Raw genomic sequence first — 21,372 nt, 5'->3', positions numbered from 1 at the left:
TCGTTGATGGACTTTACTTACCCGATCGACCACCTGCAGCGATAGTATGTTTTCGGGGGCCCAACAGACCGACCGGGAGACCGTATGTCGAAGTGCGTCAATTCCTTATCGATTGCTTGCCAGTGTGCCACCGGAACAGCCGCCATTTATTCAATCAAACGTATGAGACGTATGCATTACGCCAGCGTAAAAGCTAAGAAGGATCCAATGACAGTCGAGAGCTGCCCCTGAGGTCCTTACGGGAACAGCAATCCCATCAGATCCTCCATGGTGCGCGTAGCCAGGAAGCGGTTCGCAATCGGAACGACCAGGGCATTCAGCAGATTGGTCATACCTTCCGGGAAGTTGCGCAAGACCGACGGAACGATGTCCTGCAGTACGGCATTCAGCAGAACGGACAGATCACCACCGAGCAGCATCCCCTGGATGTTACTATCGAGTGCGTCCATCTGGAGGCTGATGGAGAAATCGGACAGCATCAGGAAACCCTGACCATTGTCGGTGATGGTCGCGAATCCGGTCGCCAGGACGTTACGGGGCCGTACGGTAAAGTCACCGATACCGAAAATCGGAATCAATCCCCACAGGCGTCCGTTAGCGTCGTAGAACCCACTGGCCGTCAGTTCATCGAACCGAAACTCGAACGGAAACCGGAGCGTAGCGAGATCCACCTGCAGCCGGCCAACGAACGTATCCAATCCGACAATGTTCATCGGCGTGAAGCGAGCATCGAAGCTGAAGGGGAAAACGGGAAACAAAGCGATTGAAAGCGTAAGGAACACGCGAGGCGCAGAATACCAGACACCTACTCGAGCAGCCCACCGAGGCTGGCGTTAATGAAGAGATCGGGATTTTGGTACGGTGCCAGCACGGGCATTCCGGTTTCCGGGTTACCAGTGCGCATCAGATCGCGCAGATTCTCCAGAATACGGCGCATAATGGCATCGAGGATGATGTTCTGTCCAGCGACCTCTGGTGATTTCCAGTGATTCATTTACTAGTTCCAGTCCTTTTTACAATCACTCTCCAAACAAAACACCGTACTCACCATTAACTCCCGTGGCCGTCAAGGCCATCAGGGCCACAACAATCAATCCGGCACGCATCTTCGGTTTCCTAAGAAGCAGAATGTTTTTGGAACGTTTTGAGTTCAGTCAATTTACCGTTCGCGAATCGTGCATACCTGTTCGATACGGACGTTGGACAAATAAACCCTTGTCCCGGTTTGCGGAGGTTCCTTTATAGATTCGCTTCATTGTGTCACGGCTTCTAGTTATCGCTTCAGCGGGGTCTCGGGAGCGATAAAGCATCGACCGATTTGTGCTGAGACATTGGTTGGTGTTGTGTTGTGGCCAGTGCATACCCACCTTGAAGGTGTGCCTGCAGATAAGGGTCAAACGATTAGGATTGAGCTTGATAGCTTCGGATTTTGAGATTGGGTGCCGCACACCTGGCGGCCCCGATGCAGGAAGGCAAGCGGCAGAATATAAGCGTTGCTGCTTGTTTTAGAGAGTGATTTCGGGAATCAACTAGAACCTTTGATAGTTGCTGGTGGTTTAGAGACCCCGGACTATCAATCCTAACATGATTTATCGTAGTGCATCTCAGCTTTTAAATATATTTTATCTTTTGACAGTTGAGGATTTAAATATTGCCTCTAGGCACTTATTAACAATTAATATTTCAACCACTATTCGGTTTGAAAAAATTCCGTCCGTAAGATACCAACTAAAAAAAAAAATTCGGTTTGAAACACTCTATACTAAGCAGATGTTAAAAAAAACCCTTTACCATACTAAACGAAACAGTTACTTCTGTGGATGTGATATTTTAGAACCTAAAAAAAACAGATCCTTACCCACTCCATCTTCTAATTAAATGCCACAGAAGCTATTCTACTCCACTGGCATCGACTGTTCGCTTTTCCGCTTGTATTTTCGGTCACGATAGCATCTCAGCTAGATGTCTCAGTCTCAGTTTCTAGCTGTTCGCTCGACCGGAGGGATGCTTTTTATCTCTCTGGCAAAACTTTTACTATCGGTTCCGGCATGCCAACCATAAACATTGCTTTTGAACAAGCGCAAGAGCAATGACGTCATCAGATTCTGCCTGCTGACGTCATCGATGGTGGATGGTTCCCGTGCTGCTGCACTCCTTCCTTTCATCACGCAGCATGCTATGATGCTCTCGCAAGGTGCGCTAAACTGAACAGAGAGGGAGAGAAAGAGGAAAAGAGCTTGATACTAACACATATACACACGAGCTCTCTCTCTCTCTCTCCCATAATGTGTAGCATAGAATACAATAAAGTCACGAGCGCGGTGGGAAATGCCAAAATAAGCTAATAAAATCATGCGTCAATTTCCCCATTTTCCAGCGTCCCGAACAAACACACCAAAAAAAACACACACACATACACTCGCTCGTTGTGAGCTTTCCATCGTGAACAGCTTTCGAGCGAGGACGAAAAAGGATTTCTCTCGTGGCATTAGTGTAGAGACAACAATCAATCTGCAGATTCCAACCAACGACCCAGTGGTCCCAGTGTGTTATTGGCGTGTTCGACGTGTTGTACTGCGGCAGCATGTTTAAGTAGCCGGACCGTGAGTTAATTTACTCCCCTGTGGTGATTGTGGACTACAAATTCGATGCATGAAGCCGAATTTTGTAGAAAATCGTGCGCTCCACCAGTGCCACGAAACATCTAAACAACAGCGAACTCATTTTCGTACCGAATGCTATCTGACCTGTCCGACTGCCTGCACGCGAGAGGAGCAAATAAAAGCTCCGCTCCGCTGCTCCGCCTGAGTAGTGAGAGAGCTGGCAAGCCGGACAACCGGCGCCAGCAGAACTCCGTATTTTAAAATGCAAAACTAGGTGGTAGGTGGTGGTCAGGGAGGTGTCGCTTGGATGAAGCACGTAGCATATCCAAACATTCCGGCGCACCGCCGTAGAGCGTTGTCGTGTCTGGATTGGACGGATACATTCAAAGGACATGCAAGAGAGAAGCGTTCTGCAGCAGCAGCAGCAGACACACCGATCGGACAGGACTTCCGAGAGAGAGAAAAGAGAGTAAAGTAGCATGAAGAGAGTTGATAGCGTTTTAGGATACGAAGCCGATACGAAATGCCGATGCATGATGGCCAACAGCAGAAGCAGCAGCAGCAGCAGCAGTATGAGTTGGTACTTGGTGCGTAGCGGTAGTTGAAGTTGAAGTTAAGTTTGCGAAAGCCAGTTTCCGAGCCAGTTCCGTGGTGTGTTCCTGTGTCAGTGTCAGGTGGTGTTTCTGTGCGTCTGTGCTGCGGTGGTTTCCTCTTTCCCCCCAAACCATACTTCTCACACCTTCGGAGAAGGGTAGGAGGCCGGATCGTTGCACGGGTGGGTGTGTTTGCGAGTCGCGTACGGAATCGTTTCGCGTTCAGGAGGGGGGGTCGGTCGTCCTTGTCCTGTCTCCGGTGGATAGTTGTGCCCGGAGCGATTCCGTTTTCCGCGCTCGCGCCACGCCATCCCGAGCCGGGTGACCTTCAAGGACTCTGGTGTATGTGGCAGACCTGGCTGCAGGTCCGTAGTGTCTCCAGTACGGATATTAGCTCTTCCGTTTTTTTCTTCCCCTGTAAGCTTTAGGTAGGTGAGTGCAGCTGCATCAAACGCGCTTTCAAATCGCGAAATGTTCCGAAAAAACCATGCAGACAGCAGATGTCCTTCGGCCTTTCGTGCCTTTTTCGTGCCGCGCTAGACAACAACCGGGCGGCTCCATTTGCTTCCGAACTCTTTGGGACTGTCTCCTTCCTTCAAGCCATTCAAAGGAACCTTTTGGGGGTCTATAGCTGTATGTGTGCTTGCGTGTGTGTGCTGCTTTGCGTGCATCGCCGAGAGAAACGCAGCCTAGTCCAGTCCAGTCCGGCCAGTCCGGCCTGTCCAGTTCAGTCCATGGAGAGAGCTTGTGAAGGTGTGCGGATTTTGCAGCATCGTAGTAGACCGAACCGCAAAAAACATAGCACCGCCAGCGCCTGCTACGTGGCATTCGGGGTTGTGCAAGTAACACATTGCGCGCTCCATGAACCACCATGAGATGGTGGATGGTTTGGGGCCAGAAGAAGTCCTTCGATAGGAGAAGGTCCTTCTTGTGCAGCGCAACGAAGTCGTGGCAACTCACTTTGGTTCGTTTTACCGCAAGATGGAGGGGGGTGGTAGGTGTTATTGTTGTTAGCGGTGTGTGTTTGCACAGCCAAACGTTCGATAGCCTCGGAGCCTTGAAGGTCCTTGCGCATCCGTCGCAATCGCTACTTTGATGCTAGAAGTTAACGTTCTACAAGCAGAATTTTTAACCAAGTTTTCAATAAGATACCAACTAAAAAAAACCAATTTTTCAATCGAAACACATCTCTTTGCAATTCCTATCGACTGTTTCGGTTGGTTTCAGTTTAGGATTTCACACTTGAATATCATTTTCCACATTTTCCTTTTTGCAAAAACAACACAAACATGATAACGGCACGCCAGTGCTCTAATGGAATATAGTAACAATAAGTAGGACATTAGGACGTGTGTTTCTCGCACACATTGTATTTGTCTTGCACTTCCTGCAAAAACGAGGGGGCCCAACCGCAGAATTGTCCCTAGTGTTGCTGGCTGGCCACTACCAACACCATCAAAGCCAGAGGCAGCAGGATCTGTCTTCCTTCTTTTTTTTTCTCCCCTTTCATCTCTCGCTCCTTTTGTTACCGCTCGCTGTCACCGTTTTTGTTTTTTTGGGGGGTGTGCGAAGCGGTGTGGTCATGCCATCGGATGCCATGCCTCCTTCCGAGACTTGAAGTTCCGGAATCACCGTGCGGGATCGGCGTCGACTCCGTTCGAAGCATCGTGGTCATCGTGTGTACTACTCCGAGGGCCAACACACTACGTACATTCCGGTGTATGTGTGCGTCTCTCTCTCTCTTTTTATGTCTCTCACAACAATCCAACAGAAGAGTGGAGCGACAATGTTCTAGTAGCGCTCTCTCGCTCTCCTTGGAAGTCTTTTTCGGAATGTACTCCGAACCGTATCCGGAGCATCGCACGCCAATCTGCAGAGAGTGTCGTCTGCGAGAGGATATGGTGCTGGAACAACACGAAGCACGACATTCACGCATACCCACCAGAGACGATAGATTCGACATTTTGCGGCGAAAACGGTGAGATTCGTTGCCGTATCGTGCCGTGTCACCGTGGCCTCGGACGTGGCTTACCGACGTTCGTGCGGTGGTTGTCCTTTGCAGTAAGGATCCGGTAGTACGTACGCGAGCACTGCACTGCAAGTGTTCCACCTAGCCTAGCCAGCGCCTACCTAGCAATAGTGCGCTTTTGCGGCCCCTAAACCACTCGAGGACGTTCCGCGAGTGCAGCACTGCACTGCACGCAAGTTCAAGTTCAAGTCCTGGTCTGTGTTGGCATTTGTATGAAGATTCTTCCTTCCATTCCAGACCCGTTCCCCGCTGTGACGCAGGTGCAGTGAAAGCCGTGGAACCGATCGTATGCAGGAGCGTGATGCGCGGTAAAGTGCATCAGCATCAGTGCTGAAAGGTGAAAAGTGTCAACGGATGTAACGTGGCAGGATCGTCGCTCAGGATCAAGGGTGGTAGGGCTTTTGTTTTGTGACGCCAAAGTGTTTGTTGTGTTCCCAAAGAGTTCCGATCCGAGAGGAAAGTGTTCAGTGTGAAACAATCGCCTAGTGCCGTCGTGGTCGTCGCGGGCGAGTGATGTGAGCGCGTAACAGGGCTAACGAGACGTTTGTGCCACATGCTCGATAGTTGCTGGAAGACAGATCCTACATCCAAAAACGGCACACGGCAGAGCCATTCGGTGGCGGTGGTCACCGTATCCTCTTCGTTCGGTGACAAATTGATGGATTGCGTTTCGATTTTCGAGTGCTAAAAAGCGCTAGTGTTTGCGGAGTGCCGTAGTGGTCGTACGGGATCTTCGTCCTGTTCGGTTTGGTGGTTTGGTGCAAAAAGGCAAACGGAAAGAGAGGAAAAAAAAACTTCGTGGCCGCACGTGTGTGTCGAGTGTACCCTGGTATCGGTTTATGTCGATCGATCTTCGTTGGACGCGCTAGTGTGGATTGACTTACGGACCGCAGGACATACGATAAAGGTAATTTGGCAGGCTATCCAAAACGGGTCGCTTCCTCTTGGCTTAATTACTTTGATATTTTTATTGCTATGTGGTGTCTCTTTAGGCGGTAGTATCGTTGATACATATACAAAAGAAAGCATTTCCTTCTCTTTCTTATGTCTTGTATTTTTTGAGTCAATTCGTCAATTTTAAATACGTCTTCAGTCGAGCAAGATACACGAAGTAACGTGCCTTTTTATGGAAGAAACAAGTCCTCTGTAGCACAAGTACATCAAAGCAAGCATGCCGCCTTCTAAGATGATGTGCCATCGTCTGTTTGAATTTGCTGTCAAACACCAAGACAAATGATTGTCACGATGAAAGCTAATGGTTAAATCATTTACACCAGCGAACCAACGAAAGCGCATCCATACGGGACATCAGGGGAGATGCTGATTTGGTTTGATAAGACAGACATGTTCTACATGCCGCGGTGCTCCCCTTTTTTGGAGGCTTTGCCAGTTATCATATCATCGCATCACATCCTGTCTCCTCGTCGCTGTATATGTTAGTGTTTATTTGTTTTCAACCCTCAATGCCTATTGACATACCAGCAGCCGCAGTAACAGCAGGGAGCAAGGAGCATGAGGCAGCAGTTAGCAGAACCAAAATGTTGATGAAACTTCCGGAAAGTGTTGGCCGAAGAATCCACGTCGTCCCTGGCTCCCTTGTACTCGCACACACTGCAGTAATGCTCTCCTGGAATCCCCAGATACACATACACTCACACAAATACACAAACGGAGATAAACAAACGGAAGGGCAAACAACAAACATCAACTTACTCGTTCACGGCGAGCGAGAGACAGAGTGGGCCGTGCTTGGTAGAGAGGTGAACAGCGGTGCTCTCTTCTACTCCCAACCCTGGCCAGAGCAGGAACCAAGTACTTTAATTTTTAATCACCAGCATGAGTGTGTTTGGTGGAACCGTTTTCCCATGCGCCCCAGGTACCCGGTCACGCTCTGGGGGGCTCGCTCACTCGCTGCAAAACGACCAATTGCCATCGACAATGTTGTCCGGCAGCAAAAGGACCCCGTGTTCGTGTCCTTAATGGTGGGTGCTTTGGCCCACGCACACACCGGTTCCGCGTTCCGCTTCACGAAGTGCTCCAGAGGCAGATTAAATTACGCACAGAAAGTTGTCCCCAAACCGGGGTCCCAGCCCAGGGTTGATTGTTGATCCGCGCCGCAACGATGACGATGCTGGAAATGGAAGGCGCCCAGGCGACCTGCCACGATCACAGTCTTGCCGGCCCGTGGGTCCAATCAGTGCATCGTGGCAGGGGCGCTCGCGCCGGCTCCGATCCTCTTCCACGCAATGGCGTGAGTTATGAGCGTGTAATCTCATTACATGTGCCCACTCTCTGCTTAACTCAATTCAAGGGCTGCTCGAGCTCACTCGAGACCACCACCAGAGGGCCATTATATTGTTTCGCCAGGCTCCAGGGGGCGGCGGCGTGGACCATTTACTTTTATAATAAAATCAATAAAACATATATTATGTTTTATGAGATTGTGTTAGGTGTTGGACTGTGTGCGAGTGTGAGTGAGATGCCTGCCGGCAACCGCGGTTCCGGTTTCGGTTTCAGTTGAGGACCCCCCAAAAAACTCTATCAAAGGTAGAGTCGGATCGGATCGGCCTTTAACTGGATTTCACAGTTCGTCGCACCGGCCCTTGCGTTGCCTGGTAGCATCTCTTCATCTTTGCAATCCAAGTAGCCGGAGCAGAGCTCTCGCTCAGGTTGTCGGGGCAGAACGGGAACAAACGACAAACCATAACCTCAAAGCTGGATAGCGTCGTCGTCGTCGTCGTCGTCGAAGAATACGTGAAGGGATTTAGGGCATTCGGACGAGGAGCGTAAACCAGGAGAAGGATACCATTGTCGACCGATACCGGGTGGAGGGATTTGATCCAGTACATCAGACCAGCCCCCCGCCCCATCACGGACACACTTCCACACAGACAGCTCACAAAAACACATTCCAGCTCGAGCCCATTACTCTTCCGGGCCCATTCCGAGCAGGCCGGCGGGGAGCAAGGGAAAAATAATATTAAAAATTTATTGCACGTACTTAATCTCTTGGCCAGCTCGGAGCTGCCATGCGGACACAAACCGTGCAGCATACAAACTGTGGAGCCTCTCGCACTGATGTGTGTTTGTATGTGGGTGTGCTGCGGATTACGCTCTTCTGGAGGGGTTGTTCACTCAGAAGGGGCTGGTTAGCACTCCCCCCCGAATTCCGGATTCAATTCCGGAAGGAAAGAACAATGTTGCAGCACAGGGAGCTGGATCATTGGTATGAATCGCTAAAAGATGCGATGTCCGTAGGGCCACAACATTGTGTATTACGATTTCATTGGCCTGAAAAACGGACAAGGGTAGGTAATCTACGTGGTAGTTTCCTCTCTCTTTCTCTGTGGCATGTACATAAGATCGTTAAAATCATAAACAGGATGTTACCAAGGCATACTGAGATCTGAAATCAAAATGGTTCCTCTTCTGGGCCTCTGTAGCAGAACACACCAAGACGGCGATATCAGATGTCAAATGAAGGGCAAAAGGAAAGCAGAAGAGAGCAAAGAAGCTAACAAGATACAAGGCAAGCAAACAAGCATCTCCTACCGATTGACAGCGGGCTATCAATTCAGGCTTTGGCCAGGTAATTAGTCAACGCCACGTCAGCTTACCTTCCTTAGCCTTCGTTCACCTTCTACATCGTCCACTGAAGAACACAGACACACACGTAAACACCGAGGACCGACCCGAGGACGGGACCGTGGTGGTTTATGCTGACTAGTTTATGTTGCGTTCATTAACGCCACGCGGCTAATGAATTGCAAATATTTCCATTATGAAGTGCATTACGATCGTCGTTCCCTCGTCACTCCATTCCCCACATTTCAGTCTGCCCACAACGGGTGCTCCAGTGGCCACGACCATGCCAACGACGACGACGACAATGCCAAGTAACGGGGCCGTAACTGTGGCGAACTTGACTCGACGGCGGCCGAGGTAATCCTCGGGCAGAAGGCAGCGACAGATTCAGTGAGCCGGTGTTTGAAATTTACGGTCGCGCTTGGATTAAAACATAACGAGAAAATATTTCCACATTCCTGGCCAGGCCAGGCACGAGGACGTGCCCGGAGCGAGAAGGAGCATTCCGCCGCCATTTGCCGAGCGTGCGAATCGAGCTGGCGAGTGCCATTGCTGAGTCGTAAACAACTCGGAACGCCTCCGAAACTCGCCGTCGCTTTACACCTTTTGGCCGGTTCAGCTGCTCCCCCGCACCATTGTGGCAAATCGCGGGAGGAATGTTCAGTTTATGTAAAAAGCCACTCCGGTCGGTCCTTGGGACGGGACGCAGAGTTTGTTTCGAATGCCACGAAGTAGCGAATGCCGATTACGCTCGATTTCGCTCCGTTCCGTTATAAATGTGAGTCGCACTGTGAATGGAAGTTGGTGTTCTGGCTACGTTGCCGTTCGCGCTCGATGTTCGCGTAACATTTCTATCGGGGCGCCTCGGAACACCATCGATAACCGTGAGCACCGAGTGGCGTCTCAGCTTCCTTCTTGTTCCTCAAATACAGACGTCAATGTGGCGTAGCGGAGCCGTTTTTGCTTCTCCTCGTTGCTTCCTCGTCGTCGTCGTCATCATGAACATTGTAGCAGCTTCGTATTGGCCTCGTATGCAGCCAAACTGATGGGAGAACCAAAATTTTGGCAACGAAACTTGGCATGACAGGCGCCACGAAGCTCCACATGCCAGCGTGTGTAGCATTGTTGAGGAGCCAAAGTAAAATGTTATTTGTTTTGTGGAACTGGAATCGATTTTGGGAACAAGGCCACTCCATGGCAGTGCCTTACGTCGTTCTGTGCGTTGGAAGTTGGTTTAACCCTGGGAAAGAGCTTGGAAAAAGCACGAGCTCCACCCAACCAGCACTCTTGTAACGGCGGCAGTGTCCTATCGGGAGCTGCTGAGGAGGAGCACCGAATCGGTTCTCCGGGTTGCCTTCCGGCGGCGTTCCGGAGATGCTGTTTGACCGAACCAAACCACCAACACATACAATGAACACGCGCACCGCACCTGCGAATCCTGATGAACAACGCTAATAGCCTCCGGGGTACTCGGACCGAGAGAAAGACCAACGTGTATCCTGCGCCGTCCCCTTCAAGACCGGTCAAGATCGTTGCGTGCGAACGGGCAAACATGGTTTCAGAGGGTGGGTGTGCGTTAAAGATGGAAAATGGCAACTCACCAATGGTCGACCCCCAAGACGCCGCGCTTTGCTCGTCTCGACCGATGGATGAAAAGATGTTCAAATTCTGCTGAGCAAGAAGAACGTCGCCGTTCGATGCGATCCGTTTCTATCACTTTTTCCTTCCATTGGGCTTTTGGCAACGATGGAAAGAATGCGGTGTTGAAGGCCACTTTTCCTTTTTGTTGGCTTTTGCTTATCGTATCGTTATTATTGTTTCGGTTCGGTTTTTTTTTATTGGCGTCGGCACAACGGATTTTCCGGGTCGTGACTTTTCTTGAAACAAACACGCGATGCAAGTCCGCACCGGAATTGCGCCGGAAACGGTAACTGCGTCTTGTCTGCCGGGGTCGTTTTTGGGTGACTTTTCTCGGGCCGGACGCCATTAGGCGGGTGTTTGTGAGTGAATTTTTAGCTTTCCTTTGAGTTGAGTTGCCGACTTTGTAAGTTGGGCCCTCCAGCAGGTCCAGGGGTTTCGGGCACGACGATTTTCGCCAGTCATCGTTATCACATCAGCTCGATACGCAGTATTATCGCGTCCTAGTCGAGGGTCAGTCCGATAAGTGCCTCAGTTGTCTCTCAAGGAGCTTCTCTTGCAGATGCTGGCAATGAAGACATAATTGTCGATTCGTAAGTTATTGGGATCTTTCCTAACTAGTAGCAATCACTTTTTAATTGCCTTTTCTTTCGGATTTTTAATAAAAGTCTAGTGTTTATGGAAAGGACAATACAACGTACGATGATACGTAAGCAAGTAATGAAATTTTTATTGGAAAAACCTTAACCCTATTTGTAATATAGAAGAACGATAAAGAAGCAAACTTTGATTGGATTTAAGGTTATAAAGATATTACTGAACCCAAGTCCAGAAATAAATTTAACAAGAACACTTAAAGTCTGTCTTGTAAACACTGCGCAGTCAGTGCATCATGGCATTCTCCGATTTTTATTTTACGTCTCGAAATAAATGCATGTGACATTGTTTTTTTAAATTGTTTCATCTCTTGAGCAAAAATTTGTTTGTATAAAACTATTGTTTTATGTATATTTTAGTTTTTTTTACGTGTATTAATTGTAAAAAATTACGTGGTTCCGATTCAGTACAAAAAAAAATAGACGGTGGAGTCTCAGTCACTATGTTCGCTTTGCGCGCTCGTCGAACTACTTCTTCTCCGTCTCGTCATTCTTCAAACAAAAGTATAATGCAAGGAAAAAGAGAAAAAAGCAGTGAAATAAGTACTTCGTACCGTGCGGCAAAACCGATCAGAAATCAAATTAAAGTTTGACGTCACCGAAGCGGAGGCACCAGGCATCCGATCCGCCCGCACTCCTTTCGATCGCTTTGTGATGGATTGGTGCACTCGGTAAACAGATTTTCCATTTTCCACCCGGCCCGGGGGGGGAGTCTCTCCCGAAGCGCAAACGATGATGCTGCATCACTCGCCAATATCCTCAATGCCAACGAAGGGAGAACCGATGCATAAACGGAAACGTTGGCGTCATCGATCGATTTGGTGGATGGAAGAAGGGGGAGCGGGAGCTTGGTGACGCCAGATGATACCGGGCTATGCCATGGCTATAGCCAGCAAATGGACTCACGACCCCCTCAGGCAACCCCTTTTACCGCAGGATTGTTTGCGGAACTGATCACGAGCTCGAGTACGTGATGGTATCTCGTTCACCCGGGATCACTTGATGCATTCGGTTACATTGCCATCGGAGAGTGTTTTTTGCAATTCCTCCTTCCCTTTTTTTTGTTTATTCTGGCATCTCCTTCTACTCTTTTGTCTCGCTTATCTAATGCGTTTGGCGACTGGCGCTAGCAGTGAAGCTGGCTGCCTTGTGGCAGGATCTTCAGGCACACGATGGGCATTATTATGGACGGAGTGGCTCCTCCTTCACCAGATTGGGATACAAACCAAAGCTGACCTCGTTTAGTGGTGGATAGTGACAGCCCCTACCTTCATTCACAGTGGAAGGTCATCCTGTGCGGTGCATTCAGGTCTTGTGCATCCCAAAAATAGGACATCGCCCGCGGCCACGACCACTCGACGACTGACACGACGCGAGTCGTTCACCGTGCACATTTCGCTGCGATCGGTTGGAGCACAAAATCAACAGCGAAGGTAAAGGGTCGACGCTGCGGGATGCGCTTTCCATTTGTGGCTACACCCTCGTCTCGGGACAAAAGCGAAATAATTTTTATGAGATCCTTTGCGGTGCAGAACCCTCTCCGACTTTATGCCAGAGCGTGTAATAGAAACAACATTAACCACACCCCGAACTGGGGTTGGCCATGTCGGGGAAGGCACCTTCGAACTCAAGCAGAGTTCATGCTTCGGCGATTCGTCCGTTAGTGATTCTCTTTTGGTATTTTCCATCACAAACGAGAGCCTCGCGGTGGAGAGTAGTACACGGCACCAGAAACATTGATTCTTCGTTAGTTTAGATAGCATATTGCATGAACCCTAAGTCAAAAGGTTCGTGTCAGTAAATAAGCATTTATTTCATTAAATTTCCATCCCTCCCTTTTCTGAGCTAACTGGAAATTCAACGGCAAGATTCTGACAAAGTCACAATATCTGTTAACTTATTCAAAGCCTACTGTTCCATCATTGCTCATTTATATCCGAATGACAGATGGTTGCTAATGAAATTTGCTGTCATCTTATTATTAGAGGCATTGTTATTAAAGTCTTTTAAACTGAATATTCATTTTTATTCAGATTTTATTCTCCTATGTCCCATCCAAATCACGAACAAAATTCAAGTGGTACTACTTCTTCTTAAATATTGCAATGAAACGCAACTCAAAAAGCAATAAACATAAACAGTAACTGTCCAAGTAAATAAGTAATGTGCTGTGCTGACTCCACCAGCCATCCTTTCTCAATGTTAAGACAGCCCAAAAAAGTGCGGGACGCGGGTACTTTTTTCGGGAGGGCCAGTTTGCCTAATTGCTTCAATTCCTCACCGCCGTTCGTGCCGCTCGTTGTCGAGCGCACAAGAAATCGTTCGAGCGCCAGCGAGAGCAAACGCCTCACACCCAGAAGCTTATGATTACTCCGGGAAATCGTGATGCAATGCAGATAATTATTTAAACACAAGGTTACCTGGGAAAATAGCCACCAGGCCGCCGCCGCCACCAGAACCACCATCGTCACTAGAGACCAGTCCGAGCGACACCTGGGGCCCGGCCGGGTACCCTGTCCTTGCCGATTCAACGCCGGTCGATGAAAAACTCCAGCTGGTGTGGAAAATTGCTCATCAACCTCAATCAACTCACCCCGCACGCTGCTGCTGCTGCTGGTGCTACGTGCCGTGGTGCTCGGTGCTCCGAGTTGCTGCTGCTGCTGGTTTCTCATTTTGAATCTTCCGCTAAGCCATGCTGTGTGATGCCGTAAAGTCCGCAGCACACATACACAGCGGCACAGGGTTTCGCTCGCATTCCGCCCGGAGGTCCAACCTCGGTCGTGCGCGCTGTTCGCTCTGGTGTTTCTTCGCTTCACGCTCGCCCCTTTGGGTTTAATGTACACAAGCACCACCAGGATGCAAAGGGGAAGGGAAAAGCATGAGGTGGAGCTAGGGCACGTCGCACGTCGTGTTGGTCTGTTACCTTGCCTTATTCCCGGGGTTGCTCGCGCTTCACCAGTGAGCCGGGGAGGAGGGCCACAAGAAGTCACAAAGTTTGCCCAGCGATTGGATTAGTTGGAGCTCCGTATTTCCACCTGCATCGCGGGGGGTTTTCCTCGCACCTTCACCATTTTCTCATTTTGTGCTTTTTCGCTGCTTCAACGCCACCGCCAGCACGGTCAAACCGGACAAACCAATCGGTGTATCGGTGTGTTGGACCGTCGTGCCTCCGTGAGACGAGCCCCCAGGGAGAGCGTAGACCGTCTTGGCCCTTCACGGTGTTGAAGGCGTGCTTTCGTGTAGGTGGCAATGGCTGGCAGCACCGACCGATCGGTATACGGTTCGCTACTGCAGACGCTGCGCTCGGTGGAATGTTGGAATCATAATCATTGGCTCTTCGTTGGTCACAAAAGAAATGCCGGGACTCAAGAGTATTGAGTTTTGAAACGGAGCTCTGATAAGCTGATAGGGCTGATGATCGATTAGTAGACTTACAGTTGGAATTCTTTTCCATTCTTAGCAGAAGAAACCTTTAGTGCATCGTTGGAGAAGCTATTTTTAATTCAATAAATATCCTTTTTTGGTTTAGGAAACTCTTTAAATACGAAGTTACATTAAAATCCATGTCCTACATTCGTTTGTTTTCCACAAATCAAGCAAAAAAGGGCGGCTCCATTTAACACGTCGATCATATCTCTCTCTCTCTCTCTCTCTCTCTCTCTCTCTCTCTCCCCTCTTCATACGCTCTCTTCTTCTGAGCGACATCGAACAGCCATCGAATGCCTTCCACAGAAGGCGATTGCAGTAATTTATCAATAAAATAGAAGGAACTGCCATTACCCCTTGGGCGCCTCCACGCTCTAATCGGCTTTCCTCTCTTCGCCGATTCGCTTTGGCAGCCTGTGCTCTGCCTGTGCTGTTTGTGATGCGGTGTATGAGGAAGTGGAGTGTATTCTTGTAAATTACAACCGATAAATGCCCATAAACGGTACCATAAAAGCGTCATAAATCAGTGCCACCGTCTCAAGCCGCTTATCACTTCGACCACGTGCCCGAGCACTCGCACACACGGAGGGTGCCTAAGGGAATTGATTCCGTTTGACCCCTACCGTGGTATGTCCTTGTCAAAATACCTTTCGGTTACTATACGGGAATGAAAACAGAACAGATCCATTTAAGAGACTAAAACCAATGGTAAATGATAAGGCATGGTTGGAACAAAATGAACTACGACACGCAAAACACTCCAATATACTGCTGCATTCGACTATTGTTTCATGCTGTTTTGCTTCGTTGGTTTCCTTGCGCGTGATCGCTCGCTTCGCCGTCCACACGGAATCAAACGCCAATGACACGCAACTGCCACCCTGCTACCTGATCGATCGCTGGCGCTGTCTTTCACCTTCAACTTCACCCGAACGTCCAGCCAGCACCGGTGAGAAGCGGAAATTAGTGTTAGTTTCAAGTTCGACGACTGATGGTCCGGCAGCTGAAAGCACCGTTTGGTTGGTGCACCGTCAATTATACGCTTCATCCACGCTGTCCTTGACCGTGAATTGTAGCAACGTGGCAGCGGAAATGGACCGTCGATTACCTCGCCGGACATTTGTCAAACAAGTTCCGCAAACGCAAAACTGGCTTTAGTTATGATTTATCAATCCAGAGAATGCTAGATCAAGGCAGAAAACAAATCAGGGCCCGACCTACTTCCCGGGCAAGCAACTCCGTTTGGTTATCCCACAGGTCACCTTGAAAAGCGAGCTGTGTTGCGCTGTGGCTCAGCAGCTGGATGTAAGATACTGCGTCACCGTCAGTTGGAACCGAGAAGTCGGAGGGATTTTTTTTTTGTCTTCGGTTCCTCAAAGCAGTCCCGGGCCATCCCTGGGGCCATTCGTTCATGGCCCTGCGCGTGTCCCCGGGACAAAACACAACTCTAAGCCAAAACCTCCGAAATCGGATTAGTGTTCGGCAATAAAATTAATCGAATTGACCTTCGGGGCACCCGGGCATCCAGCTGATAGGAGATGGAAGTGAACAGGGAGCAGGGAGGAAAAGCGAATCGGGGAAAAGGAGAGAAAAAAAGGGAAAATCCTCCCTGAGTGGCTCTGAGTCGTCTCGAAGCTGTGAAAGTGAAGTCAATTCATTTGATAAACCTTCCCCTTCTCAGAGCGACTCCTTCACGTCGGGGCGTCTATTCTGCGCCATTGGTGCACCTGGCCCAAGTGGAAGGTGCGTCCTCGACCTTCACCAGCATTAATCTAGTCCACCGGTAACCGGGGCACCTTTGTCCTTCTGTATGTTTGTCGATTGTCCCGCGCAGCGCCAACTAGCACCTTGGCGTGTCATTGGCGTATCGTGAAGTAGGCAAAGTCGAAGTCACAAAAACCTTCGACGGTGCTACTACGATTAATGTCGGTTGCCATGGCATGCTACTTGTTTCATGTATCGAACTCATTAGAGAGAGAGAGAGAGAGAGAGAGAGAGAGAGAGAGAGAACGAGGGACACTCAGACCACTACGATCGCCATTACTTTTGGGAGCCATCTTGTGCGTCTGAAGCGGACAGATTTGACAATCTGCTATCGAGCTTCTGGTGAGCACTGTACGACACCCTGAAGCAGCATTAAAGCAACCATTTTCCTTTACTTTCCCATCGCGCAAACCCGAAGCCAACTCCGTCAAGTCCAAATAGCCCTCCAGACGTACACAAGCAACAGCAGCAGCACTCGAGCAGCACAGTTTTGCCAACAAATTTGCCAGCTCGCTCGGTGAATAAATAAAAACTTTTTGTTCCCACCGAGCCGGGCCGAGCCGAGCTGAGCCGAGCAATGGACGAAGAGCAGAGCGAAGGAAAACACACAACAACAGCCTAAATGATGTTGCCGGCCATGTTTGCTCCGTGCTCGTGGTTGGTGCAGCGCGATGGAGGCGCGGCTCGGGGTGAATGCAGAGCGCGAAAAGGGTTCACGGCACCACCACGGTGATACCGGTGAAGGGTACCGTGGTGAAGGAAAATTTATTGCAAATTAAATTGAATTTACCGCGTAAATCAAGTGATGGAGCGCGAGCGAGCGCGGATGGAAACCAGCTCCCCTTTTCCTTTCCACCCCTTCTTTTCTTTTTGTACTTTACGCAATCCCGTTTCCTGGCGCTTTTCTTTGAAGGTGCAAATCTCCTCCGGGCGAGCGGTACGGCGCACACATTTTCCAGCGTTTTTCCGACCGACTTTTCGCTCCAGCAGTTGGTTCATTTCTTTTCCTCTCCTTTCGGGCTTTCGGGGGTTTGGGCCAACCTGCGGGGTATCGGTGGGCACAAGAAGAGCACGTAAAAACAGAGGTAGAGAGTGAGAGAGAGAGAGAGAGCGAGGTTGCAGAGGCTTATGTGAGGCGTACGCAGGACACAGGCGGAGTGGCTCCGTCAGAACGCCATCCGTAGGTTTCATCGTCAGTTCCGGTGGGATGGCCACTGCTGTGGGGCCAAAGTGGAAAGTAGCGCCATCAAGGTGATCGGCAACACTCACGCACACACGCAGACCGGCATCGGCGAAAGGGTAGTATATCATTCCTCCCTTGAGACAAACGATGCTACGGTCGCATCATGGCAGCAGCAGTTGGGTGACAACTTTTTGCAGAACGTGCGCGTATCTATGTGTGTGGGGAAATGGGGTAGATAACGGGAGGGAGGGGAGGGGAGGAAAGACCAGGTAGGTGCCCAGGGGAGCGACTGTCGGGGCGATGAAAAAGCTTCGAGTTGACTTAAGCCCCACAAAAGACAGGTGTGACGTGCTATTGCGGAAAGCTTTTAAACTGTTTACTCTTCTTCGCTGGCAGAGAAACGGGGACCGATGAAACGGGAAACCGGGAACCGGTACGCTGGTTCCATCGTACGGTTGCGACCGAGAACGTTCTGGTACTGGAGCACTTGGCCGGCGATCGGTGATTGCGCCAGCAAGTAACCACCAAGAAATGGCGAGAAGACGCAAGTTGAAATGCTTCACTGACGAGTATTTTCCTTTTGGGTTTAGCGGAAATCATTTTAATAAGTTTGTTTCGAGAACTTTCGAGGCACAATTTCCATAGAAAGCAACTTCCTTGTACAACCATTGCTCTCCGAGAAGATTAATAAAGAAGGGACAGAAGCCAGGGATCCTTTTCGTTCCCTTACGCACACCGAAGACAAAATCGCACCGAACGTCACACTACGAAACGGGTTTCTTTTTTTCCCCATCGAGGAAAGCGTTCTTGCTTGGGCCTGAAGTTGAAACAAGAAAAAAACCCACTAAAACAAACAAACGCTTGAAGAAAGTACCAACATTGAACCCAAAACCCGGAGGCAGTGGAAAGGAGTCAACCAGAAAGCAAAACTAAATTGAAACTCGCTCCTGTGCGCGTATCCTTATCGCGTTTCGTTTGCAGTCCCCCCCCCCTCTACACAAAAAAAAGGATAACAAACCTCGCCTGCACGCAGAAGAAGCATTTCAGTGCGGCCGCAGGCTGCTTGGATTTGCAACATAAACGAGCAATAAACCATAAGCGCCTACTGGGAGACAGCTTCAAGTGCTGCATATTGCGAAACGATACAGAGATCGTTCTTCTGTCCTCCCCAAAGAAGAAAAAAACCCAAAATCCGAGAGACTAAATCCTGAAAACGTGTGTTTTAGTTGTGGCGGTTAGCGGAAGAACTCGAAAAACGTCCGACATTCTGCTGGAAGCTGCCCGCCGTTCCATGTTAAACCATTAGCGATCGATCGATCGAACATCGAATGGCATCATGTCGCGGCTTAAGACCATTTAGGAGCATCTTAGATAAGCAAACGGGCACCGGGTGGTCGAATCGGTCGAAATCCCGTGGCTTCTGGACGTCGGTGTCGAGATTAAGGCCCCGGGCCAGTGTGTGCCAGTGGCGGTATGCACTGGCGGTCGTACGCTGGTACGAAATACTCTCGCATCCTTCTCGGTCCTACCGAAACACGGGCACACAGGCCTACTAGAACGGGTCGTCCAGATGGCCACCGCAGATAGTGTTCATCCGTCGTTAGGTCGTTGTGGCATCGAGCGGATGGAGAGAAGAGGGAGGGCGAGGGGATTTGCTTGGAACCCGTATTGCGGTATATCGATTTTGCAGCCCAGACCTCTTCCCCGCCACCGCACCGCATCTTCTCTCGTTCCCTCGGACTCTGCTGGTCTATAATTTCATTTCAACTTTCAGCCCCTGCGCCAGCATCCGATAGTTTTTTTTTTTTTTTTGTTGTACCGTGTACCGTGCAGCGAAAAAGGATACTAGGCCAGTAAGGCCATCGTGGTGCTTGCTGGAAGCGAAGCGTAACATAAAACTGCGGTACGGAAAGAGTTTGGCTTTTTCGTAACTAGTGAGTGTGAGGCTTTTGTAGAAAATGATGTTCATAGTTATGCTACTGTACACTTATTTTAAGAAACAGAACAGACTGCAGCGAACAAGAACTGCTAGTTTACTGACAGAAGAAAATAAATATCAAATGATTCGACAAATAAACAACAGAGCTGCATCGTGCATTCCGGATCGCACCCGAAAGCCCAGCATCAAAATTGGGTCAAACGGAACGGCCTATCCGGGCTATCCTTTCAATTACAATTACCTGCCGCCAGCCGATTGCCTAAAATTGTCAGAGAGCACGCGGTACCGAATGACAAAAGTCACGGATCCGGTGTTTCCGGCCTTGGCTATCCCCTTTCAGGCCCTTTCCAGTTGGCCGCGAATCGCAAGCGGAGGCAAAGTCTGCAGCCGCAGTTGTTAATAAACTAATTTAATTTAATTTTGCTTCAAACACCTCTTGCCCTTCCTCTCTTTCGCGACTTTCGAGAACCTTCAGCTTTAGCATCTCGCGCTGACACGATAGCACGCTACGCGTCTGCGGACTTCTTGGCCGCCACAGCCGCAAGTGTTTGTGTCTGAGCGTGAGCGTGTCCTGTTGGTGTGTGTCGGTGTGTTTTTGGCAAACATGGACATGCAAAACGGAACTCTTATTCGCCATCGCCAACGTCCTGTGCCAATCTCGAGGGTGGGACACGGAACACCGGAGGTCTACCGACGAGCGTCAGTTCGCGGTTCTAGTGGCGGTTCGTGCCAAACAAGGATAATCGTGATCCGGGGCAATAATAATTTACAATCGAACCAACTCACCGTCTCTCCATCTCTCTCTCTCTCTCTCTCTCTCTCTCTCTCTCATGTCTGTCTGTTTATTTGCGAAAATCCACTGCAAAGCCCCCGTGGTTGTGACTTTGGGACCTATCGAATCCAGCCATCGACTACCATTGCGGATGAGAAAGAGAGAGAGAGAGAGAGAGAGAGAGAGAGAGGGAGAGAGAGAGAGAGAGAGAGCGCGCAAGGATTCGGTACGGATTGGCAGCCAGCTTGGCACGCACAGGCACCCACAGGGCTTGGGCCATTTGACGAATGTGGCCAATTTTATTTTGGTTCGCCCGTCATGCTCCAAACTGACATCATCATCATCATCATCGTGGACGTCGTGGTCGTCGTCGTTGTCGATATGATTGAACGAACCGTGGTGATCAATGTCTAGGGTAGCCTGGCACAAGCACTGCGCTAGGGCTAAGCAATAAGCCAACGAAACTGGATGGCACAGAACAGTGAGATAAAATAAATCCCTCCAAACAGCGTGGAGCACCCCACCCCCCTTTTTTTTCTTCTTCACTCCATTGGCACTCCCCACGTGAACGAAGTCGAAACGATTGTTCGGCCCCAAAAAAATCCATTCCATTGTAATCTTGTTCGATTCTTGATAAACTCATCATTTCGGTCATTTGGTTAGGGTCTGTTCCGGTGGCCGGTGGCAATTCTACCCGGCCCGGTCGGTCGGTTGGTGACATTCAAATCGAAAGGCCATAAATTGGGCCGGGTATCAACATTAACGAAAGCATAAATAAGCACACATGGTGATGGATGGCGCAAGCACGGTGGCAGAAACCGTGCAAAGCCCATCGCGCCATTGGCATTTCGCGAGCGAAATTTGTTTCTAGCCCGGTAATCCGACAATCCGGCCATTCGGCGATTCAGGAAAACTGTTCGATATCGACAAGAAACACGCCGAAAACATAATAACAACACGGGAAAGATGTATAAGAACCGATTCTCGGTGCATTAATCTTGCATTAATTTGTTAGCATCTTAATGCGAAAGATTATCGTTTTCTAATCTTTAAAGCAAATGAATGCCAGCGTAGAGCAGTGGAAAATGGATTCTTTCTCACACTTTCAGCATCATTCGGGCAAAAATTCATTCGTGTGCTAACTTTGGGGTCTTAGTTCTTAGAACGAAAGCAAATTACCTTCT

The 21,372-nt window shown here is 49.5% G+C and overlaps 1 protein-coding gene across 1 annotated transcript; it reads right to left on the bottom strand.

Moving 5' to 3' along the window:
- Positions 1–101: 101 nt before the first annotated feature.
- On the bottom strand, positions 102–1,106 carry LOC126569377 (uncharacterized). The gene is made up of 3 exons (XM_050226418.1): positions 1,049–1,106; positions 810–972; positions 102–735 (listed from the first exon to the last, which is right to left on the bottom strand). Exons 1-3 carry the CDS (start codon positions 1,104–1,106, stop codon positions 237–239), a joined length of 720 nt encoding a protein of 239 aa, XP_050082375.1. The 3' UTR covers positions 102–236.
- Between the last annotated feature and the right edge of the window lie 20,266 nt (positions 1,107–21,372).

This window comes from Anopheles aquasalis, chromosome 2 (assembly GCF_943734665.1).
Source record: "Anopheles aquasalis chromosome 2, idAnoAquaMG_Q_19, whole genome shotgun sequence".
Classification (NCBI taxonomy): domain Eukaryota; kingdom Metazoa; phylum Arthropoda; class Insecta; order Diptera; family Culicidae; genus Anopheles; species Anopheles aquasalis.
This window is presented reverse-complemented; position numbering and strand designations above follow the sequence as displayed.